The sequence below is a fragment of the Acanthaster planci genome, linkage group LG15, assembly GCF_054643075.1.
Source record: "Acanthaster planci isolate LZ-2023a linkage group LG15, COTS_SCS, whole genome shotgun sequence".
Classification (NCBI taxonomy): Eukaryota; Metazoa; Echinodermata; class Asteroidea; order Valvatida; family Acanthasteridae; genus Acanthaster; species Acanthaster planci.
Window position 1 is genome coordinate 2,668,355 of NC_141791.1, and position 24,285 is coordinate 2,692,639.

Below are 24,285 nucleotides of genomic sequence, written 5' to 3' on the forward strand. Positions count from 1 at the left end.
CCCAAGAGGATCTCGGAAAGGGGTCCATTATGTCTACGCAGCACCGCAGACACACACCCACACAAAGAACCCAAGGCAAGAGGTGTTCCGCCAAGGCTCCCTTGACGGGGGTGTGAAAAAGAGGCCCCCTTTTGCAGCTCCCTTTTCCTTTGTAAAAAAGGCGATTCAATAGGGCGGTAATTACATTAAAACAAGCCGGTCTTTGGCTGAAAGGGAGTCCGGCGCCGGTTATGACAAGGGGGGATTTGTCACGGGTCTTCCCTTGAAAGGATTAGACTTACAGCCGGGGATCATCTCGTCGGATGGGAATTATCGTTCGAGGCTATCGATTTTCTGTTCCTTCCGTTTAGCCATTCTCCGAAGAAGAGTGTTTGTGTTCACGTGAATGTTGTATAAGAGAAAACTCTTTTCCTTCATTCTTGGCTCACTCTTTTCAGCGGAGCTAGTCTTGAGTACAGCCAGCATGGCCGGGGAAACTAGGTGTGTATTTCTGGACGGTGAACCCAAATGGACATTAATTTTTCTGCAAACTTAGTCTACTTCTTCATCTGCCTCCCCGATAGAATCGATCATCGGCCTCAGACGACGCGTCAAAGTGTCAATCATGACGTTACGACTGCTCTGAGCTGAGGACGACTCGATCTGCAACGCTGTACGGAGGACTCAAAATTCATCGATTCGAATGCAAGAAAAATCGAATCAATCTTTGAAAAAAGGACTGATGCCGGTTGTCAAGGCGTACTCGAAGGTAAGGTTTGGTTACTTTCCGTAAACCCAGAATATTACTTCTTTAATATAACTTAGTCAAAAAGGTTAATTAACGAGTTTTTCGATTGAAATGTAAGATTTTTCACGTTTGAAACATGGTTTCAAACCGTCCGCGATTCGAAGAACCGAGTCTGCCCTATGTTGTGGTCGGGTTCCTCCAGTTAGCTAAATACTACGAACACATCATTTTGTCAGCACGAAAAAGGGTACCATAGGCTACAGTAAGACAGAATCAGCATTCTAAAACGGCATGTTATGGTTTTACGACAACTTTGCGTCTGGTTAGCCAGCATCTGATTTTTGTCTTAAACAAAACTGCGCACGATATGGAGTATCAAGACAGACCTTTCCCGCAAGGAAACATAACTCCCAACGTATTCACGCATCGTTGACGGAAATTCGCGGCGTCTGTCAAAACTGTCCCGTGCGTGCCAAGGGAGGTGCACTGCACCCTTGACTTTACACTGCCAACCTGTGAAAAAAAAAATCCCTAACAACAAGTGTAATCACCCGTGCCTCTCGGAAAGTTCGCTCCCGTTCACTCCAGCGGATTTGACGCCCTTCACTAGATGTATGTTTTTTGGCTCGACCGTTTTTTGTTGCTCGATGTGCGGGCATTACATGCAAAGCCCGCTCTTGCGGAAGAACACTTCCGCATTAGTGCGACCCCTGAATACACACGACCTAAAGCCAATCAAGACAGGCTACAAAAATAATAACAACAAGAAGAAATATTCGCTAATGCCCGTCCCGTCTTGTCCAAATTTACACTTTATTTTGTTAGGAGTGCAATAGTTTTATTTTCCTTTCTGCCTCCCTCCTGCGTTCTTTTTCTTCCCTGTTTACCTTGTTGGAAAGCATATTACAGGACCTCTGACCAGAATAAACACAACTGGTCGCTCGGTCTTGGCAAAGCCTTCTCCGCATCGCGTTTATGGCGGCGGTGGAAGGACCACCGGTTGAACCCCGGTGACAAATTCAGTGATTAGCTCTGCCGGGTCATTCTACTTTTTCTCCTCAGCGTGCGTGTGTGTGACGAGAATGCACGGCCTGGATTGTTTGCGGAAGCCGCGTTATTTTTGCAGGCGCGTTTTCTGCGCCGTGAAGTTTTTTTTTAAGGGGGAGCAAAGGGTGGGTGTTAAGAAGTGGGTGACTGAGTCAGACCAGGGGGAGAGGGTGTGTGCCAGAGCATATTGGATGATACAGTCATTGTTCAGAGGAGAAAGGCAGAGCCGGGTTACAAAGGGAACCAAAATGACGTCGGACTATACTGAAACTCTATTGTGATGCGGCAAGAGTTGTAACATTACATAGCACACCTGACCAAGTAAAAATAATACATAATTATGCACATAAGCCTGGGTGTTACATCACAGAGCCAAGGCGACTAGTACACAGGAGACTTTTGTTCCTGATTATCTGCGCCTAAGTGCGTCACTGGAACACATGTGCCGAAGGCGAAAATGCAAAGCCCACGAGATGTATTTGGCGCTCGTTTCAAGATTGTCCGTGTGTGTGTGTGTCCAACGGCTACATCTCTTACAACTCCAAGCACGCTCCAAGTCACGCCCCGTGTTAAACGCCTCCCTGGCCCCCTCACAGCTGGTAGACCCCTGATAATTCTGCCGGGTTGTCGGGTAATTAGCCACGCTAATGGGCCCCACAAATCAAATTAAACCGCGCCGGCCTAATTTCTGACGCAATTTACAGGCCGTGGTCGCGACCAATTAGCGCCCGGCACTCTGCGTCCGCGCCGCGAAATCAGCTTAAGGCGGATCTACGACAGTTTCGGGGGGGGGGGGTCACAGGCTTTCTTGACCCGAGACAACTTTCGGGCGGTCGAGCATGCACATTGAGTATTCTGTAGGATATGGGGATGAGCCTGGAAAACACCGGTTATCCCAAAAAAAGTTGCAATGAATGGAGAACGGGAGTGAAATTTGACAGGTCAACGCAATCGCAAGGGGCTGTGTTGTTCTTCAAGGCTTTAGGCGGGCCGGGGCTTAACACTTTCACACCCGGACAAGGGACCTCAATGGGGGAGGAGGGAGGGGGGAATCTGTGGTCCCATTTGCGGTGCCTGGGCCTGGTCTGAGCTTCGGGGTAAACTCACTTGCCCAATTATCCCCTCCCCCCGTGATTATGTGTCACAAAAGTCCCATTATATCGAACGGGGCAGGCACAGAGAGCCGAGAGGTGATTTTTTCCCCTGGCCATGTGTAAACCCACCTTCTTTATATATTTTTTTTGGTTTACAATGTGTACTATACTCCATGGGATACAGGGTCTCAAGAGAAGAATGTGCCCTCTATGACATACGATACGACAATCGAGCAGATGCATGACACGCTGCCGATCGTTCGTTGAAAGGGGGGGGGCGCCAAACTAAAGAAAAACATCCATCCAAAGTTTGCTTTTTTTGGCCTGGCGTGTCCCATTTGGAGCTTTTCCTTCTCGCTGAACTTTTGTTCATTTGTTTCCTGGTTCGATACATCGTAAAACTCGCAGTCGGTCTCAGCCCTGGCGCCCCAGGGAATCGTCTGCTTGTCGTGGCTAGTTGTGGTGAGCCCGGATTGAGGCCATCTTCCACCATACGGCAGCATGCATTTCTTGCTTCATTAATCGAGTATAACCTCGTATTTGTAGAAATTCCGAGGGACCGGTGTGGAAACGACAGTTATTGTGAGTGTGACATTCAAAGAATATACATGTAGTCTCAGATGGGCTTAATTGTCTCGACGAACGAAAGCTATGCGGGCGATTCACAATTGTGCGTCTCCAAGAGTTTGCAACAAAGTTGGCCATCACAACTCGCGAAAGCTTTTCAACCGGCATTTGGTCGACAGATTTCGCGCATCGTGATTGGCCAACGCATTGCAAACTCTCGGAGGCGCACTTATGTAAATCGCCCGCATTGAAGAGAGGAGAATAACTTGAAATTAGTTACTTTGAATTGAAAAAAATGTAAAAGAAATTCTGAGTAAAAAGGGTACGCCAAAATGGATGTTGTGGCGGACTCTGGCTGACGTCACAGGCGAGATTGATTTCTCCTTTCACAAAAGAAAACAGCCCAGGGAAAAGTGCTAGTAGGGGTGCGCACTGCGATCAGAGCTAGCTATTTGCACACAGAAGTTGAACAGGATAGAGCGCGGCTCGGCATCGACACGTCAAGTGACCGCTGCTTTCAAAGGCCCCAGACCTCTTCAGTTTAAAATTTCACCTGGCGTTGGTAATTGCAGAAATCCAATCTCGGTGCGATACCCAATACTTGACATGGGGGCTCCCCCAAGTCCGCCTTCCACGCCAGCCGGGCGAAAATCCAATTACAGAGCCGGGGATCCCGTGTCATGGCTACGGCGCGAGGCGGAGTCGGGCGTTGCGGTATGCGCGGCAACTATTTGACTTGCGGACTCCATTTTCTTCCTTTCTTCCCCCCCCCCCCCCGACGACCCTTTTGCTCGCGAGATTTTGTGGCCATGAATACAGATAACGCATTCACTGGCGGTGTTGATGCAATAAACAGCGTCCACTTGGATGAGCCGGATAGTGTTTGCAGTTGGGATTTCATAACAAGCAATATAGACTTGCACAAGTCGGACCAAATATTGAAAAAGTGTCTTTGGTGGGCAGATTATGAAAATCAGAATTGTGTTACAAGGTATTGTTGAGCCCGCCTAAGGTATATCATGGGTATAGGGAACTTAAGGGTGATATTAAATGACAACACATGTCTTCGCGTATGTGTACAGCCTTGTAGTTGAGTTTCTTTTGAAATCCTGACTTTCTTCATGGAACCAGCCTATAGCAAGAGAAGAACAGTCAGGCCTATTACGATAAAACGTTATCACGACGCAGGTCGTTTGAAAGCCCGCTCTGATCCCTACACAAAAAAAATTACCAGATTGTCACTAAGCCTGCCCATCCATCTCCTTGTGCCGGTGCATTGTAAACGACTGATTGAAATGTGTAAATTCCCGCGCAAAGTTTGGCACTTTCTTCGTACGAGTACAAAATGTTAGCATCACGGGAGCGCATATTCAGACAGAATAATATAGCAACATTTTTGCGCGCTTTTGTGCAGGAAATTACGGCTATACCACTAAAAACCAAACGGCCTCTTTAATGGCGACATCAGGGAAGAATAAAATAAACAATACAGCAAGTGAAGCGAACATTTCTGGCAATGTTTTTTTTTTTTAGTAGTCTTGGGTTTGGAGGGGGGCTTGTATAGTCTCGGTTTAATAATAGCTGGCGACGGCTGCATAAATAATTGCCCGAGGCCGGGTGTTTTACACGGATATAATGCGCTGCCAAAGTTACAAGCGGAGGGCTCTGCGTGGCTAACCCGACCTGGCCCGGCCTCGTCACGTCTCCAAACCGCTGATAAGTCCGCCTCCGCCGCTTGGAGCACACACTTTACCCGAAGCAATCGTCCCCTCTCTTCTGTTATGTACTACCACAGAGCGAGGAACATTCGCCCAACGGTGTACAACAGAAATTACCACCTTAAAGGGACGAGTCGCGCTCTGTAATTTGTAGTTCATATCGTATGCTCACAATCATTTTTATTCGATTTGATTGATTAAAAACTACACGTCATTGCCGAACTTGATTTGATTTCTTCAAGCCGAATGGAGACATTTTTCACAAGTACAATTACTTCAATGTTAATTGATATCGAATTATTAAACTGACAGTGTGCAGAATAATTGAAAAGTATTAAGATTGAGAAAATATTTAAAAAAAAATTGCAAAAGGAAAGGTGGTCACCTATCTAGAATGAGCACCGTAGAAGAAACTTACAACAGCGAAACCAACAGCATGCATTGTACTAACCATTCGCCACATCCTAATGTAAGATAGAGTACATACAAGCCGGTTCACATTGATGCATTAAATCAATGTACCATGGGGATGCTTCAGTCGAGTATTTAGTGGCTACGGATTCGTGTCTTTGTCATGACCGCTTCACTGTGATTAGATCTAGCCATGACAGCATACTATCCGTTTCGGACAAGGCCTTGCATCTAAGATGGCGGATCGACGGGATTCGTTGGAAATGTATATATGACGTCACGGACATACCGGCCGTATCTCATCCACGCGGGGTTATCTTTCATTTCACTCAACGGTCCCTTATCTCCTTTGTGGAATTTCCGCGTTGAGGGCCCACGGCTAATCAGAGTCACGACGCAACATATCATTAGCGGGAGAAGTGAGTGCTTGGCTCTTTAAACTTGAAAAGTGAAGAAAACAAACAAACAAAAAATGTTTTTTACTTCGAAGTCGTTAACACCTCATGAACTTCAATAACTGCTCATCCCTATACGTCGAAGCGTGGCAGTTGCTACATGTATTGAGCTAACGTCGGCAATGGTAAGCTACCACGTGGGGTTGTAGCATGTCGTCTAATTTCCAACCTCGTGTCCCCAAAAGGCCCCGTTTTGTCTCTAAAGCATGGCCTCCGCTTGAAGCCAGGTACATGTATATCGACCGACCACAAGAGCTTTTACTCCGCCATTCTAATTTCACACTAATGCCTCTCCCAAGCTCGCCCGAACTCTTCGCATTAGGCTGCGGCTGTGTTGTTGTTGTTTTTTTGTAGGGAGATCCCTCTAGGGCAGATCTGGCGTGGAGAAATTTGGGTATTTGGTTCTCTCTCTTTTCGGGGCAGAGGAGAATTTATTTTTTCAGACCGTGGAGCGCGCCTGCGGTCGTTTTTCTGACATGTTGATATAACCGTGTCTAAACGTATTTGTACATGTACATTCTTTGATATATATTTAGGCGCGTGCATGACATTTTTTGGGCATGCGAAAGGTACATCATGTTTTGCGCTCGTCTGCGGCGCGCCGTGGACAGACTCGAAGGTGCGGTTACGCAGTTCCATTCCTTAATGTCGTCCCAGTTTTTAGGGGAAAACGACCTTCTTCTATGTTTCCACTGGGCTCCCGATAGGTTATCCTTTCACTGCGCTACTGCAGCCGATTCGAATCAAAACATGAATCAAACATGAACTTGTTGGGAAGTGATCGTGTCATTTTAAGCGGAATAACGAACTTGAGAAACTAGTTTGTGCCTTCTAAAGTTGGACGAAAGAGGGCTGCACGGGAAAAACGGGCGTAGGGTCTTCACCGCTCATGTTTTTCATGCATTATATATTCTTGCTGTGTTGCTAGTATTCAGTGCAATATTCTTCAGATAACCATTTCTTTTCAGAATAAATTTATACTAACAGTCTGATGTGACGAGATTATTTTGCTTTTAACAGTGGTAACACCGAGACAGAAACAATTTCCCAAGGAGTTAAGGTCCTCTGTGGGCTGTACTAATAAACCCAGAACAATTCAGAGAACAGAAAACTGACGGCGTAGAAAAACCCCGCCAACTGGCTTTGACCCGTGGAACATCGCGCCGTCCGGTCAACCCTTGTTACGGTACATGCGATAATCTGTAGCAACACCCCCCGTGCGTCCAAGACCGTCAAAACCACATTTATCACTGAGCAGGGAATGGGGCTATTTGCCTCTCAAGTGTCCACTAATGTCGCCGGCTCATTACTCCATTGTGTTGACGGTTCTTGAATGGGGGCCGACGAACCGCCCCGCCCCTTTTACGGGCCAACCATTCCTCTGTTCAACTCTTGTCAAACCAAAGAGGACGTGGGGCCTGTTTTATTGGTATTATGCCGGCATCCTTACGAGTTTCAAGTGTTATCCACCCACGATAGCATTCCCGTCTCTTTCTTTTCTCCCGCCGTAGCTGCGGTCTCTTTCGCTTCACCTGCTCTCCGTTATGCTCAGTCCACCCATGCAGTAAGCTCCCCCTTATAATCCAATCAATAAACTCCTTCTTTTTGGGGGGAGGGAACCCTGCACCAGTCCGGTGTTTTTCTGCAGCTTATAGTTCGGTCTGTTCATCCTCACTTTCTCTTTGCGATGCAATTAAAGTGGGAACAAAAGAGTGCACATCGCCTTCCATTTTTTTTCTTCGTTTCCTCGGGGCCGTTATCCGTGAGGTTTCCCTCCATTGCCGGCTTCCTGTGCCTGGCGGGGGGAATACGGACGCCCCGGCACATCCCCCGACCATTATCCCGGGTCACGTTCGGTTTTCCCTGGAACAAACGGGATCTTATGAGAAGGGGGAAAAAAAGAGAGCATGAATGATGAAGAAAACATCATTTCGATCCAGACAGCTTTCCTCTTTTTTGGGGCAGTCTCTTCTCTTCCTTTTTTTTTCGAGGTGTTGTCCGGAACGTGTCATCTTCCCCCGGGGGTGCATTCCCACTTTCAACTTATCCATGTTTTATGAAGAGGGACGGGGGAGAGAAAAAAACCCCCACCGTCGCCGGACGAAAGTTGCCCGAGCAATTATTGCTCATAATGAGGTGCGAACTACCCCGTTGTGTGATAAAGCGTTCGCCCATTCACGGCACGACAATGATAACTAAAGTGGGTTTTTTTTTTGTCGAGGAGACAAGCTCAAAAAGAGTTTCTTAAAGACAACCCAGGAAGGGGGGATAAACACCTGCAGGTTGTACCGAACCCCAATCCGTATGCATAGCCAGCAGATTCGGCGATGAGCCTCCTGCATGGAAAGTACATCGCAGGGGGATAACACTTTAAAGTAGAGACCACTTTACAGTCAAGATCGTGTTATGAGGACGATGGTCTCAATGTCATATTTATGTATGTCGTATACAGCACGGATTATTGATTAAAAAAAGACAGAGGGAAAAGGTACGATGGGAAAAAAGAGCCAATCACAACGCACACAGCTGTGACGTCACACTACAGAAACAGTGAAAAGTAGAAACTGAATTTCACGTAACATCAATGGCTGATTAGAATTAGCCAATAACAACCCTTTAGAGTGCCTTGACGCCAAATAGCGATGGATGGTGGACGAGTTCATGAAGTCATCACTCGGGCGTACACATTTGTCCAATTTGTTCGACATCTTGTATCAGATGTTAAAAAAACAACAAAACACGTATGATGGTGAATACTTACAAAAAAAAAGACGGTTTTGTTTTTCAAGAAAATCCCACAGCCATGGCGGATAACGATATTACGCTATCACAAAACGTCCGTTTCGTGTGAATGAATAGGAGAACAGATGACTACCCCAGCCACCAACGTGTCAGGCGTTAAAAGGAGGAAATTAAGGAACATGTGTGTGGTATTCTGGAGGTGTTTTCTGGTCATAATAGCGACAGCCAGGGCAAACAACCATAGGGGAAACGGGTGCCTTCATTATCAGCTGTCTGCAGGCTCAGCACCAGAGCGGGCCTTTGCACAAGGAACGCCGTATCCCTTCACCCAGTCTCTAAAGAACCAATTTTGGTGACGATAATTAATGTGTGAAATGGAAAAAGGAAGAAGAAAGGATCTGTGGGTTTTTTTTGTTGTTGTTGCTAGGGTCAAACTTGACAATAATAGATACAAGAATGCACTTTTCGCGGGAAGCGTCATTGATTCGCGAGAGCACTCTTGAGAAAGGTTTATCAGAAAATTTAAACACGCAAAAAATCTCCTTGCGCCGTATGAATTTGGCGAAAAGTGGAAAATATCAGTAATTCTTTGGCTGTAAATGGGTTGGCAATTACGTCAGAGTTTCATTTCCCCAAAATACGTTTTAAACTCTCAAATAGGGCGTGGCAAAAATTGGACCTTGTTGAGAAATAGATGACTACCGGCGGTGGTTTGCCGGTGCCAACGATTCATAACCTTCATTGAGTGACAGAACTTAAGTTGAAGTAACCCGTCAGATACATGTAATGCAATAAATGCACCGTTGACATGCATAAATACGTCTAAGTCAGTCTGGTGTACGCCCTCGCCCATGAAATCTTATTAATGTTAAACATGGACCGATGATGACAAAATTCCGTCAACGTCCTTCCCCTGTGTTCCATATGGATGGATTTTTTTCCAGAGGAAAGCCCAGGCTTAGGCCGTGCTGCACGCGTGTTAATTGTTAACGAAATTCATTAGTGGGCCTGCGGAGCGCATATTTGTCCAGGGCGACACCGGGCGATAGCTCGCCTCGCCTCGCCTCCACCGTGGCCCCGAGACGGTGCTAGACTCAACAGGAATGCGTTTCATGCGGTGATATTAATTACCGGCGCACTATAGCGCCGGCCATCCATCACTGTTGCCCTGCACTTCCGTCTTGTCCTCCCAACGTGGGTTGGGTAGGAACCCGCGTGGATCATTGTGGTCTACGGTGCCAATGCGAGTGAGAATATAATTATCGCCCCCTGAGGCTTGCATAGATTTCAAATTTAAGAAATGCGAGTAATTCCGAGGTGTTACTATTCAAAATCAACCTTTCAGTTACGGGAGTATACGGTATAGGCCTACTCTCTTGTTTTAATTACTGTCCATTTCACCCGCTTTCAAGCCCGCGAGGAGATAGATTTTCAAAACCTTGAAAATCCTTACTTGCATAGGGTAAAAGTATCAATAACACAGGCCGTTTCTCACATTTTGACAGAAGTCGATACTTGTCATGTCGATTAGTAAAGGTATCGAAACTGGGATTATGTGTGCGCACCAGTTATATTTCTAAAAGTATTTCGGTTGCTGAACTCAGTACAGATAATTTCCAGTTTAACTCTCAGAGAGCCGTGGCCCCCTTGACATTTTCTACTGCATACTTTCAACTCATTCCTTCCACGCTCCAAACCTTCCTGGATATTTTCAGTAACAATTGGACACTTCTTTTGTGGAAATCAGACAAGCCGTTCTCGCGCAATGCGCATTTTTCTGAGATAACTTATCCAAACTTCCACAGGCCCTACTTTTTTCCAGTGCGAGCTCGATGCACGGAAGCCGTGAAGGACATGAATTTCCAATGACCACAACATCAAAACCCAGTGTGATATTTAACGATCGGTCACCGTGTTAATGGAGTTCTTGGGGACGGAATCCCCCCCCCCTCCCGGCTGTGACATAGTCCAAAATAACCCGGCTCTGGATGACGGATAAGATGTGAAAGAACCGTTTCTTTTTCGTTAACCGGTACGTGGTGTATGCGCGTCTTTTTCGAGAAGCGTCAGTGGGATTCGGAACGTCGAGAATTTAAAAATTCAACGATGCTCGAGACAATTACACTGAACAGACTGATAGTGTGAACTTACAGAAGTGAATCACTGTAACCTTTGTCAGCGTAAAGGCAACATCTTTCGTAGGGTCTATAATGTCTAAAACACCCGTGTCATTACGCTTGTATTTCGGTGTACGACCGGGCTCACGAACTGCGTCTCCCAGTCTAGCCAGCCCAAGCAGTGCTGGTGGCTTTCCCCGCCGGGAGTTTTTTTTTTAAACCGCTTGTCCCGAGTACTTCTACGGGACCCCTCGCTGGGTCCGGCTATTAACTTGATTGGCCGCGCCGGGCGCGGCGGGGCCGCTTAATTCGCAATCACACAACATTTAAAGAGCCCCACGGCGGGTGTATGAGGCTTGTTAAAGCGGGTGGCATTTTTTACGACCAATTAAGGAGGTCATGGTCGATCGGTTGTCCCAGCAACCGGCGAGGCTGTATCCAGCCACGTGACTAGGGTACATTTCTGGGTCTGGAAATTGTCTTTTACATATCGTCCGGACCTCGCCAGATTTTGAACATTCCGTACACTTGGTGGACCTCTGTTTTACCGGTGCAGGATGTGCGAAGTTGGAACAAATCTCCCGTAACAAAATCTTAAAGCGGCGCCCATTCCTATGAACAGAACTCTTACGAAGTTTGTCAGAACCTAATGTGTTTTATCAATCAAAATCTCAAAGCCCCCTTTTCAGTTTGGGAAACTTGAATTCTTTTATGACATTCCCCATAGTAAACTTTTGACTTATGTTTTTCTTTGTACTAATTTTTACTTATGTAGATGTAATTTCCAGACTCAAATTCCTTCCTTTTTTGGGCTGGGATTATTTTTACAAACTCAGTATGATATAGAATATAAGATTGCTATGAAAAAACAAACCCATAGTCTGGATTATACAAAATGGAAATTTCAAGTCTAATTCTGTAGATCCTACGCAATCGTTTCAAATGTACATGTATAGTGACCATTTTTCTCTTCAAATACCGTTATACAACCCACGTCACACGGTGGTTCGGACAGTAATTTGTAGGCGCACATGTAGACACAACAAACTACGAAGTTAATATGGGCACTTTCTTCCATTTTAATACGTCGTGGAGAAAAAAAGGCAGATACTGTAACTGCCCCCTGGAACCGATTTAGGGTCAAGAATGGAATGGAAAATGTATACTTGAAATTTAATGACCTTGGTTAGTATTGTGTTTGGAAATAGACAGTCGGTAATAGCTACTAGATCAGATAAAAACTGGGCAACTCTTGTTTCGGATTGGATAGGCAGTTGGCATCTCGATTAGCTGTGGGGAAATTGCCAACCCGCAGGGCAACATTTGGTCCGCTCTGATGCCAACCCCGGGTGAATTTGCGACGCGACGAAGCTACAGAGTTCCAGCTGGAACATGTCTGCAGAGCGTTCTTGATTTCCAACTTTTGCTCTGTGTTGTACAACACAGGAGACAAGAAGTCACCAGCAGGTTCAGCTTTGATACAAAACTCTGCGCCGTGACATTTCTTTGGCTCTCGTCCCATTCACCGCCGAACGACAAGTAGTCCCCACAACCCCAGGAACCGAAGCTATACGAAGTTGCCTGCATTCTTCAACACGGCGACGCGACAAAATAATTGATGTCCGTTTCGCTGACAGCCTTGTGTTCTGACATGTTTACGACTTTTCTCAAGAAAGTGAATCTGTCGAGGGGGGAACCATCACTTGAGGCCTAATATCGGGAATTGGAATTTTTGGCACCGACCCGCAATGATGCAAAGGTCGTTGGTACGCTCGCGTCCTTTCGTCCAGTGCAATCCGAACAAGGAGGAATATCCCAGTTTGCTCGTTCAAAATTATGACAAATATTGTGTCAGTGTGGTATGCGGCCCGGCGAACCGGAATTAGCGATGGAATCATTTAATTATACACACCACATGGGGACACACTTGTATACACACATGAATTATGAGCCATCGGGATGGTGTTTACACGAGCATTTCGGGGGTCCAAAGGTGACATCCAGACCGAGCCCGTCCCATCTCGTCGTCTCATTATTAAAGGACGGTCGGGTAAATACCGGGGTGCCTTATCAAAGGCATATAAGGTTTCGTGGGAAAATAAAAAAAAATGTTTTCGTATTATCCCTGGCCAGGTTTTATCTTTCAGCAAAGGTTTGCGGCACGCCGTCAAACCAAACAACCTGCCAATCATACCAGGAGCTGGGACCCCGTGGGTCGACCGGCCCGGCTGGCCCGTAGTCTTGACTGATGAGTCTGCTTTGTAAAGTTAAAAAAAAAAAAAAAGAACGGTGACAAGTCGGACACCAATAACGAGATGAACTGGTCATGTCTCCCTCTCCTTGGTCGAAACAACGTTCCCGTTCATCGTCTGTGGTTTCGCCATCTTTCTCGTCCTTCTTCTGAGCCTATTTCAATTCGTGTAAATGTTCATCGGCCAAGTTTTTTCTCTCTCTTTCTAGCTCTTTTTTCCATCTTCCGAAATGTCATCGGTTCACCATGATGGATGGTGCTTAAATCCGGCCATTCGTCTTCATTAGCGCGTGTGGTGGTACCCGTGTGGGGGAGGTACAGAAATGGAACACCGAAAGCCCCCCCTCGGAGGCCAAACGACAAGTTTTCGAATGAACATCACATTTTGGGGGGGAAAAGAGGAAACAAACGTTGCTCATCTCAAATTCGTCAATGTGGCCTTCTGCAGGATAAGACTTCGGCCTAAAGTATATAGGCCTGTCGCCAACACATTCATTTGGGCGAAGGCTTAATTGTTTTCACAACCAGGCTGCAGCCTGTTTCAACCCGCACACCGATTTTCCTGACGACGAAGGGCGCACGCTGTCCAAAATCTTTGAGCCTTTACCAGTGCCCTTCGGAGCCTCATTCACTTACAAAAAAAATTATGTGCTGTCGTAGACCGTCGTCACGCTGGTGCATGCGCCATGCAAACCATGAAAAAAGGCTCTGAACACGTTTCGTTTGTCCAAAGCCAACAGTGACAAAGTCTCGAATGGGGCCTGCAAAAATAGCACTTCGCTATTATTGTTTTACAATTCCATCAAAACAAACTTAACTGGCGGTGTTTAATTAATACGCTGGACTTTACGCCGCGCGTGTGACTACATTCGACGAAAAACAAAATGGTCTACAAGACGAAACCAACTGAACTTGGAGTCACCCTCCTTCGGCGTTTATTCTCGAACTGTACAATACTCCGCTCAGATAGCATGAATTATGATCAACAATCAAACTGGAAACGGCTTCCCTTTCCCGGACAATCGTTGAGTGTTTTTTGGCCTTTAATCTGATAAGTGTAGATCCGGACCTCACAAATGTGTACACGTGACTGTTTACTTGTCAAGAGTGGATACACGTGTGGACACACGGAACAAAGAGACTACAATAAAAAAAATGATTTCGGTTTGCCGCATGAAACGGGATACCTGAAGAATGACAGGATTGACACCAGTGGCGCCCTCTGTTAACAGATGCCTAAGACACAACTATTTATAGAAAAGGGGGTTTTAGCGCACCTTATTATGAACAGATTTACTGCGGTTTGGAGATAAGATCGGTTTCTCAGGCGTGAAATGCTACTCATTTTCCAGAAATGGCACATCGACATTTCTGCTTATAAATGTCTAACTATGTCCGGCAGAGGGCGCTTTAAGCAAGCACGCTATCGATTAAAATCGAGGGGAAAAAAAAAGAACTCGACAATTCGCGCGGTTAATAACGCAATAATACTTGATGTGATTTACGGCCGATGGGGGCCGGAGGTAATTTCCGTTAGGAAGCTTTTATTGCTGTCTCCTATCTCTGTCTCTCTCTTTCTCTTGTCGCTGTGTACAGGCAGGGCGTCCGGTAGGTCTGGTTCCCGCCGCGTGCAGCCCAGGACTCGCGAGGCGTGTCAGCCGGCGAGTTGACAGATGCCTTCATTACACGGCACGACGCCCCACGGCGTACGCCGTTTAGGGATGTTCTTTAATGGCGAAGACAGTTTTACAACCTTGCTCGAGTCTCTGCAAAATGCCCGGCTTCATCTCCATTATGCATGATCACAGTTACATATAGCAACATCACTCCACAGATCAGTCCGGCTGATGGCATAAAACGGCAGTCAAGAGTTTCAACCGAATGCGTAAATATGCAGCTGGGTATGGGCATCAGTAGCGCTGACGGAAACAGCATAAAAAGGTGATACATCGGCCGAATCGACAATACGGGCGTTTCACAAAAGTGCGCCTCCAAGAGTTTTCAACGTGTTGACCAATCACGATGCGCGAAGTCTGTCGACCCAATGCACGTTTAGAAAGGGTTGACAGAGTTCGCGCGCTGCAATTGGCCAACGCGTTGCAAACTCTTGGAGGGAAATTCTCATAAATCGCCCGTATTAGGTAAGGGGTGGTCCCATCAGATCAATATAAATTACTGAAAAAAAACTTGCTATGTTGCAAATTGCAACATGGCCACACAAAATTAAAACATACTTTACCCAAATCAGAGGTGAGGATAGTCAAATCAGATCAATGTTAAGTACTCGGGGAAAAAAACTTCGCAGCATGGCTACACAAAATGAAGACGTACTTCAGTACACATGTACCACAACCTCTAGCTCTACAAGCAATCAGTGACCCCCCCCTCAAAAAGTCTGACGTGGTTGTAACTTTGCACCATTATACTACCCGCCTGTCAAGCTTGTTTCACTCGTTAAAAGTCATGTTTAGTCCCGTCGCTTCATTATGTATGACAAAACACTTGTGGTGTAAAACCACCCAGCATTGCTACTCGTTCCGCTCTCCCTTGATGCTGGTAAACATTAGCGTAGCCTTCATATCGTGCATGTTCACTTGTAATCGCACTTTGCCCCTTGATTCCACTGTTGTGGTATCGAAACTCTCTTGTGATATCAAACCGATCATTGCTGGTGTCAATAATAAAGCAGCGCTGCATTTAAAGGTTGTGGGTCTGCTTTTTTTTTCAGCGCCTCCTACATACAGTCCCACTGTTAGATCTTGTTCGGTCGAGATGTGTCCTCAGCACAGCGAAGAAATTATGGAAACCAGACTGCAGCGTGTCAGGGAAAAGAAGCCTCTGCCACTTACAGCAGCGACACATTTACGGCCATAAATCTTTCGTGAGGCATTCATCGAGCGCGAGTTATGGGCCCGCCGCTGATAACCGTAATTGAGCGCTAACTGCATAATGTGTGTACGGGGCCCCGGCCACCGGGCCGTCCGTGTAAATATTGGGCGACAAAACCAGAGAACTTGAAAACTGGGCAATTGGAAAACGGCACTTAGTAGCGATTACAACATGTCCAAAAATCAGTTTTGCACTTGAGAGCGGGGAAATTGATGGCTTCGGCAATATCCACTCCCATGAATGGGAAATACATAAATAAAATAATGCACACTGAGGGTGGAAAAACGGACCGGGGGGGGGAAGATTGTCAATAACCTTCATGATTTACGTTCGGAACCTCTCTAGCGTTGTGATTTTTTAAAAAACTCTTTGGTCGTACAAGCTGATAAAACGAAATAATGGGGTTTTGATGGAGTGTGGCCAGATTCCTGTCTGCCACTTCGAATTCGTGTCATTGTCAACCCCATCAACGTCAAACCGATGTTTTCTGTTGTCGTTATCAACACCATTTGCATTGTGCAGTGAGTTATAACATGATCCAACAGTTCAGGGGCTTGTCAGAAAGTTTCACAAGAGTTGAAGGAAACCTCAGCCTGTGTGTTGCCCCGGGCATTTTTTGGCGCGCACAGCATCTAGGCAGCTGTGTGGTAAGTTTTGGATGATGGAAAAAAAAATGGGGCTATGTTGGCGTTACGGCATTATGGAGTGGGACTAATTCCGGTGATATATCAGCGAATCGTGGCTGCAATCCGGGCCGTCGAGTTGGAGTTCCAGGCCCCCTTAACTCAGCAGTTGTTAAAAAAGACGGGACGAAATAATCGCGCATTATGCCCAGGAAGGGAAAATACAGCTAGTAAGGGGGGAAAATAAGTGAATTATTAGCAAAGGAGTGTGCACTTTTTTTTAGACCGGTGTGCTATATTATTCATGAACCGAGTGCGGTGAGCCAATGGCGCGCCGACTGTGCCTGCCTCTTTCTCCGGCTACCCCAGGCCCCCGTGGCTTACACGGGGTCACTCTCGCCCGTCACTCGGCGCAGCGGATTATCGATGAGTGGGCGGAGCTTCGGTGGAAAAACAAAGCTGGCGATTGGGGCAGCGGGTAGCCGACGATAAAATAGCGGGTCGCAGGGACGTGCCTACGTACTGGTGCGGCGCAGTACAACAGCGAGGGGGTATTTGTGTGTGTGTGTTGTTGGCGCTGGCACAAAAGGTTTGATTGACGGGTTGTTATCGACTAGGCGACGGGAGTATGTTTAATCAGTGGTGCTTTTTGGAGATTGGGTGCAGTAGGTCTACCCGCGATCACCTCACTAACATCATACCTCGCGCACCGCTCGTCGTGCCCTGTGTAGTCGCTAGCTCGAGCTTCTTTCATATACTCGCATAGTTTCGAGGCACATCGGCAGGCAGTCAGTCCGGAGATTTGTGATCAATGTGCCATGTGAAGTGTTCGTGCGGAGATCATAGTCTACCCGTCTGCGTTCTCACACGTGAACTTGTAAATCACTCATCGGGCGGACCTCAACAATTTTCTCTTTTTTTTCTCTCTCTTTCCATAGGATTTTTGACTGTTCCGTCGTACACAGCCGAGGGGCGCTCTGCTGATGTGCTCAACTGCGGTTCTTCACCATAATGAAAGCTGTGTATCGCAGCCGCTGTGACCGCTAGAGTTTGTGCTGAGAACTCGATCTCTCGATTTTTTTTCCATATCGCGGTGGTGCTGTTCGTCGTATTGATCGGTATACTGTAGCCGTTTCATTCCCTGCGCACACTGTCATGCAGGTTGGCTGAAGGACTCAGTACATGTACTACACCGTGCACCGTCAACACGCACACCGTGCTGTGATACTGTGGGGAGTTCTGTGTGTTAGTGTAAGCAGAACGAAGGTCGACACCGATAAGCTTCGAGGACTCTTTTTTTCTCTCTCTGTCTACACACACGGAGGCGGAAAAATGTAGCGCAGAGTGGCACATTACTACGTGAAAACATTGAGCTGATGACAGTGGAAGGCCCTCCAGGGATCTGGACAATTCAACTCATTCTGCCCACCACATATACAGCGGAGCTTCTAGGACTGGATTTTTTCTTCTCTTTCTCTGCCCGTGCGTCTTGGATTTGTTACACTGACCACTGTGGGATTATGGCCTGCCAGCGCGAGGAGGGACGTCACCGTGGCGGCCGGGTGGATTCGGGCCGCGGTGACCCCGGTGCGGAGGGCCGACTCACCGGTGGTCGCGGTGGGGCGATCCCCGCGAGACTTCCGTTGCCGTGGACGGTGTTTACGCTTCTGGCGGTGCTGGTGGTGTTGCTGGCGACGGGTCCACCGTGTGCCCGGGGGCAGGATCACTTCGACGAGTTCAACCCGAAGCCGCAGCAGTGCATCCCCATCACCATTAAGCTGTGCAAAGACGTGGGCTACAACGTGACTCGCATGCCCAACCTGGTGGGCCACGAGCTGCAGCAGGACGCCGAGCTTCAGCTGCAGACCTTCACGCCGCTCATCCAGTATGGCTGTTCCGCCAACCTCCGCTTTTTCCTCTGCTCCGTCTACGTGCCCCTCTGCACCGAGAAGGTGGACATCCCCATCGGCGCCTGCCGGGGTATGTGCGAGCGGGTCAAGAACAAGTGCGAGCCGGTGCTGAAGGAGTTCGGCTTCATGTGGCCGGCCAGCCTCAACTGCTCCAAGTTCCCCCCACAGAACGACGCTCGGACCATGTGCATGGAGGCGCCGGAGCCGGACTCCGACCCAGGGGACCGGCCTGACAGGGGGCACGGAGGGGGTGGCATGCGCCCGATCCCCACCCTGCCCACCGCGGGTCCCAGCGAGCGGGACTGCCAGCACAAGCGGTCCCCGTATAAGTGGCATTACGTCAAGCGGAACGAGGAGTGCGCTCTCCGCTGCGACCAGAACCTCCTCTTCAACTCCAACGAGAAACACTTCGCTCAGATCTGGATGGCCATCTGGGCCAGCATGTGCTTCCTGTCCACCACCCTGACCGTGCTGACCTTTGCCATCGACCCCTCCCGGTTCCGCTACCCGGAGCGGCCCATCATCTTCCTGGCCATCTGCTACAGCGTCTACAGCATCGCCTACGTAGTGCGCCTGGTGGCCGGCTACGCAAAGATCGCCTGCGACGAGGACGGCGAGACCAGCTTCTTGATCAGCGAGGGCCTGGAGAACACCGGCTGCGCCGTGACTTTCCTCCTTCTCTACTTCTTCGGGATGGCCAGCTCCATTTGGTGGGTGTTCCTCACCTTCACCTGGTTCCTGGCCGCCGGGCTGAAGTGGGGCCACGAGGCCATCCAGATGCACAGCACCTACTTCCACTTGGCGGCCTGGGGGATCCCCTTCGTCAAGACCGTAATCGTGCTCATCATGCGGGTGGTGGACGCCGACGAGCTCACGGGAATGTGCTACGTGGGCAACCAGAACCTAGACGCCCTGACGGGCTTCGTGCTGGCCCCCTTGTTCACCTACTTGGTCCTGGGCACCCTGTTCCTCCTGGCCGGCTTCGTCTCGCTCTTCAAGATCCGCTCCGTCATGAAGAACGACGGCACCAAGACGGACAAGCTGGAGCGGCTGATGGTCAAGATCGGCCTCTTCTCGGTGCTCTACACCGTGCCGGCCACCATTGTGGTGGCCTGCCACTTCTACGAGCGCTCCAATCGGACGGTCTGGATTTTGCTGGGACTCACCCCCAATGTGGAGGTATACATGCTGAAAATATTCATGTCGCTGGTGGTGGGGGTCACCAGCGGCATGTGGATTTGGTCGGCCAAGACCTTGCTGTCGTGGCGGCGATTCACGAACAGTTTATTCCCGACCATCTGTGGAGGAAAAGCGGGCAACGTCTACGTGGGACCAGGTGGGAACGAGACAGCCGTGTAATATTTCTCATTTAACAACAAAACAAGAAGCTTTAAACCAAAACAAATCCTTATTTGCTACTTTGTAAGTTATTATAAATATAGACGGTTTTATATATATTATTATTGTTATTAATAGAGATCCAACTCAATGCTAGCCAAACCATGCCTGTACCTGATAGCGAACTGTACTGTTGACCATAAGGTTCTATGGTTTAACCATGGCTAGGTCTGGGTCGTGTTTTGTACGGTATATTTATACAACTTGTTCCTCTGTTTGTCGGTAATTATATCTTTTTCAAAAAGACCAAGGAGGTTCCATTCGCTCAAGACTCTTCGGTGGTCCTTCACTCGGCTCACAATCAATCCCCAACTCTCTCTCTTTCAAAGTCAAAAAGGTATTAAGCAGTCTTTCCCTCTCTTGTGAGCGGACAATAGCCGGTGCGGACCCGGGAGTAAATACCGTTAAATGTGCCCCGGCCCGGGCATTGTTGTCCCGGGCCGCGGCCCCGGTATTGTCTTGCTCTGCCCTCCTGCTCCTCCGTCGTCCGAGTGAAGGGACCCGAAAGAGTGAAGCGAGTCGGAACAAATTAACATCAGTCTCTCCAACGGTCAATAGAAAGGGCATAGCAGATCCCCTGGCCACGGGACGCTAGCTGTCAAGTGCCCGTTCTAATCAGTCAGCTATCCTGCCCGCGTTGAGCCACTTATATCTACAGGTATAGGTTTTAACGTGCGGCCAATTCCACGAAATTATTAAACCCTTCAATTCCTTTTTTCCTGCCAGAACACAAAGCAAATAGAAACCATTTCAGTAACTCAGGCAAGCAAATGAGCTCGACTTCTTTTACTTTCGGTTATTAAACAATCCTAATTGAAAATCCGTAAATGTACAACTACAGGGCATCCGCTGCAACCTGTTCAATACACCGCTGTGCCATTGTGCGGATCCGCCCAACGTGTTACTGGAACTTACTCCAACTCGAACTTTAGAGCTGCTCTTTGGGTTTTTGAAAGAAATTTGGTTGCGATTTAATAAGGATAATGAACGGCCCTGAAAACTTTGTAAACTTTTTTTCACCTCCCCAGGTTTCAGGATTTATCACGAATTTCTGATTTGTAACTTGAGGGCTGTGATTTTTGTTCGGTTTCAATGTTTTCAGAACTGTGCTCAATTCCCGTTCATTTCTTTTGGAACAGAAACATTGCGGAAAGAGTTTGGGGCTCAACATGAATGTCGGATCAAATGGTTGGTATACCGGCGCATGTATAGGGTGCATTTTCGCTTCAGTTAGGAACAAAGGACATTATGTTGGTTTGCTTAAACGTTTTGTTTTAAAACCAATGCTACGTTGAAGTCATGAACCAATGACGTGTGAACCTGATTCAAATCAATGTGTGGCGCCATTTTCTCTAAGCCCCTTCCTCCTCAACATGAAGACACTCTCTGAACGTGACTGAAGAAATCTACTTGTTGGAGACTGACACTTGCCATTCTGAACAATGTTACTCGATTAAATATTAGTCGAAAATGCACCATGACAACGGTGCTCGTGCCTGTCGGGAGTTTCCTCGCAAGAATCTCTAGAAACCATTTTTTTGGGGGATTGATGATAATGATGACAAATCAATGCCCCAATTCAAAGGCACCTGCCGATATTAGAAGAGAGCAAATCTGGCGTCAAGAATGCCACACATTTATACTGGAATTGGAAAGGGTTTCGATGAGGCATGCTGACATGAACGAGAAGGTAAATTTTCTAGATTCTAGATGTGTTTTTTCTCTTTTTCCCTCCCAGATGTATCAATGCACTGGAAAACAATGGTTTGTGTGCCTCGGGTTTAGCTGTTTAGGCTCCAAACTGTCTCAAAGCCATCCCTCCTGTACCGAACTTTAAACTGAACTAGAGAGTTCAAACCTTGATGGGACTTTACAAGTTTTTGTTAACCGTTTTTGTCTTTAAGGTTCAATGTTGTTACTAAGTAACGTTCTCGTTTTACTTCCAAATTAAATTGTATATTGTTAAGTCCCAGTTATTCGAATACTAATACAAAATGTTGAACCCTGTTCCAGATGGTTTATTTTTTTGTTAAGCTTTTAAGAGAGTTACCGGCTTATGCACCTGCTAATTTGATCCCTGAATAAGGCCGTGCTAAGATATTTAATGATTTGACTTTATGGTAAGCAAGACAGAACAGATCACGAAAAGTTGGCTTCAGGATCAATTGTGAAGGAAATTATTGTACTTTCTGAAGCACCAAGGCGTCAGAAATATTTGCTAAGCAAGAACAGGTTACCAGTCATTCTGCCACACGCAATGTACGCCTGCTTGTGATTGGTGCCCGGCAGATTTTTTTGCTGAGCAATTTTTGTGCTACAGGTCATTTGAAATTTGCCCTATGGCAACACAGGCCTGGTGACCTGTTCATGTCGAGTGTAATTGACTTTGCGTGGTCAACGAATTAAGGTTACCAGCACCGAAAATTTGTGTTTTCATGTGTCATTCAAGGTGTGCTTCTCCGACCTGTAATCGACAACTTTCAAATTGCCACATGCAGTTCTTATTACCCCAGACCTCTGACACTGTATCGTGATTCCTACCTTGTTTAGTTTTAACATGAGAATGCATTATGCATCTGTTCCTAGAACTTTTTTTTGGGGGGGGGATGGGAACTCACGAAACCGTTCTTTGCGAATGATCGAAAGAACCGTGGATCTCTCTGGTGATGAGCTGTTCTGAACTTGTGGAAATCAATAAACGTCAAGGCACGCTTTCTTTGAATTACAGTTTGTCAAAATGCCACTCATGTTTTTATAGTTCTCTTCAAGGGAAACTTTACGCTAGGTCCAAGCAGTACGCTGGGGCTCGCGTTGCATGGAAGTCGTTGTGTGAATCGGGTTATGCACATAATTTTTACGATATTTCGATCTTGCAGGTGATATTTGTCAACTAAGATTTTGTAAGCCGCCTCTGACAGCGTAACTTATTGTTAATCTACATTTACTCGGCCGTTGCTTTATGAAAAGACCTTCTTAATGCAAACTCACAGAATACCAAAAGGCCCGTCAAATATTATAAAGGTTCACTGAAGCTGATGAGAGATGTTTTTGGTTTCTCTGATGATCTATTCTCCAAAACACGCCACGCTTTCCACCAAACACTGCATAATGGTTATAGAGACGGGCCTTACTTAATCTATTTATTCAGAATCGGTCCCGCCTTCGTGTTTGCCTCCCTATGGTATAATGAGATCGGTGTTGACGGTTCGGTCAACACAGCCCGCACTTTCGGGCTATATGCGTGCAGTTTCATAATCATTTCGAAAACGTCTTTGCCCTTCGTCCGGAGAGCCGGCGATAATCTTGTGTGCCAGTCAGGGCATACCCGAATCGCCAGGCCGTCACCCCGTCGGCCAGGTATGCACAGCTGGCTCTACTGCTGTGCTGTATACGTGCCCACTGTCCAGCTCAAATTCAAAACAAGACTCTTTATTTTGCTCTGCTGCTATTGCGCGACATTAATACAATGGTCGCCCCCTTCGCGCCATCTTTCGCGCGCCGTGCCCGCTCCGTACACAAGACGGTCCCTTGGCTGTGCGCGCTGTTTGAACAAGAGATTGCTAATTTATAAGTTCGTGTGTGTACTTTGTGATTAAAGCCCAACAAAGGGGGGGGGCGCGTTGACCTGACCAACCCGCTACATAGTGTGGAATGGTGCAAATATTGAAGGCGGGATGATTTGAGAGAGAGAAAGAAAAACCCTCAACCACTTCATAAGTGGGGCTCGCTATTACTAGTACTTGAAGAGACCTCATGCCTGCCGGATTTCCATCCCTTCAATCTGCGCCAATAAACGCCATTCGCGCCCCACGGGCGTCGCTCAGAATTGATCGTGTTTGAAAGGTGGGGGTCAAAGATCAAATTGGGGAAACTTTTTTTTTTCTCTGCGCTTTCTTTCTCTTGTTGAAGGGGGGGGTGGACGGTTTCGGTACACGGCGTCGTGTACAGCGAGTGTGTGTATTGACTCGCATGCGGCGGTCGAATAAAATTTCCATAAAGCATTATCGCGCAGCCACCTGCTGTCACTTCAAAGCCGTGAATTTTTATGGGAATGTTGACCGACAGCCCCCCTGAAAAACCTTTGTCATTTTTTGAGGAACTAGACTTATTTTTTTGGGGGGGGGTATCATTGAATCGTAGTAAATTATTATTGTTTTATAGGTGTATTCAAACTCTTATGTTGTTTTGAACGGGATTATATTTCCTCGAGTGATCTTTAAATGTCCATTTATTGTTTCCATCCACCGCATTTTATGCGACATGTCTAAGCCAGACCTCTAAGTTACGGAAGCGTATTGCTGCCAACGCGAAAACATTATTTTACCTCGTTTAAACG

The 24,285-nt window shown here is 47.2% G+C and overlaps 2 protein-coding genes across 3 annotated transcripts in view; one reads left to right on the forward strand and one right to left on the reverse strand.

Annotated features, from left to right (window-relative positions):
- The window catches only part of LOC110974391 (rab-like protein 3), a 78,323-nt gene that overhangs the window by 20,402 nt on the left and 33,636 nt on the right, over positions 1-24,285 (reverse strand). The gene's annotated exons all lie outside the window — the stretch shown is intronic.
- On the forward strand, positions 431-22,671 carry fzd4 (frizzled class receptor 4). Its single transcript, XM_022226462.2, has 2 exons — positions 431-748; positions 17,580-22,671. The coding sequence occupies exon 2, from the start codon at positions 18,018-18,020 to the stop codon at positions 19,908-19,910; it is 1,893 nt and encodes a 630-aa protein (XP_022082154.2). The 5' UTR covers positions 431-748; positions 17,580-18,017; the 3' UTR covers positions 19,911-22,671.

Excerpts from the sequence above, each read along its gene's own strand:
- fzd4 (XM_022226462.2), top strand. The coding sequence starts at position 18,018 with ATGACAGTGGAAGGCCCTCCAGGGATCTGGACAATTCAACTCATTCTG.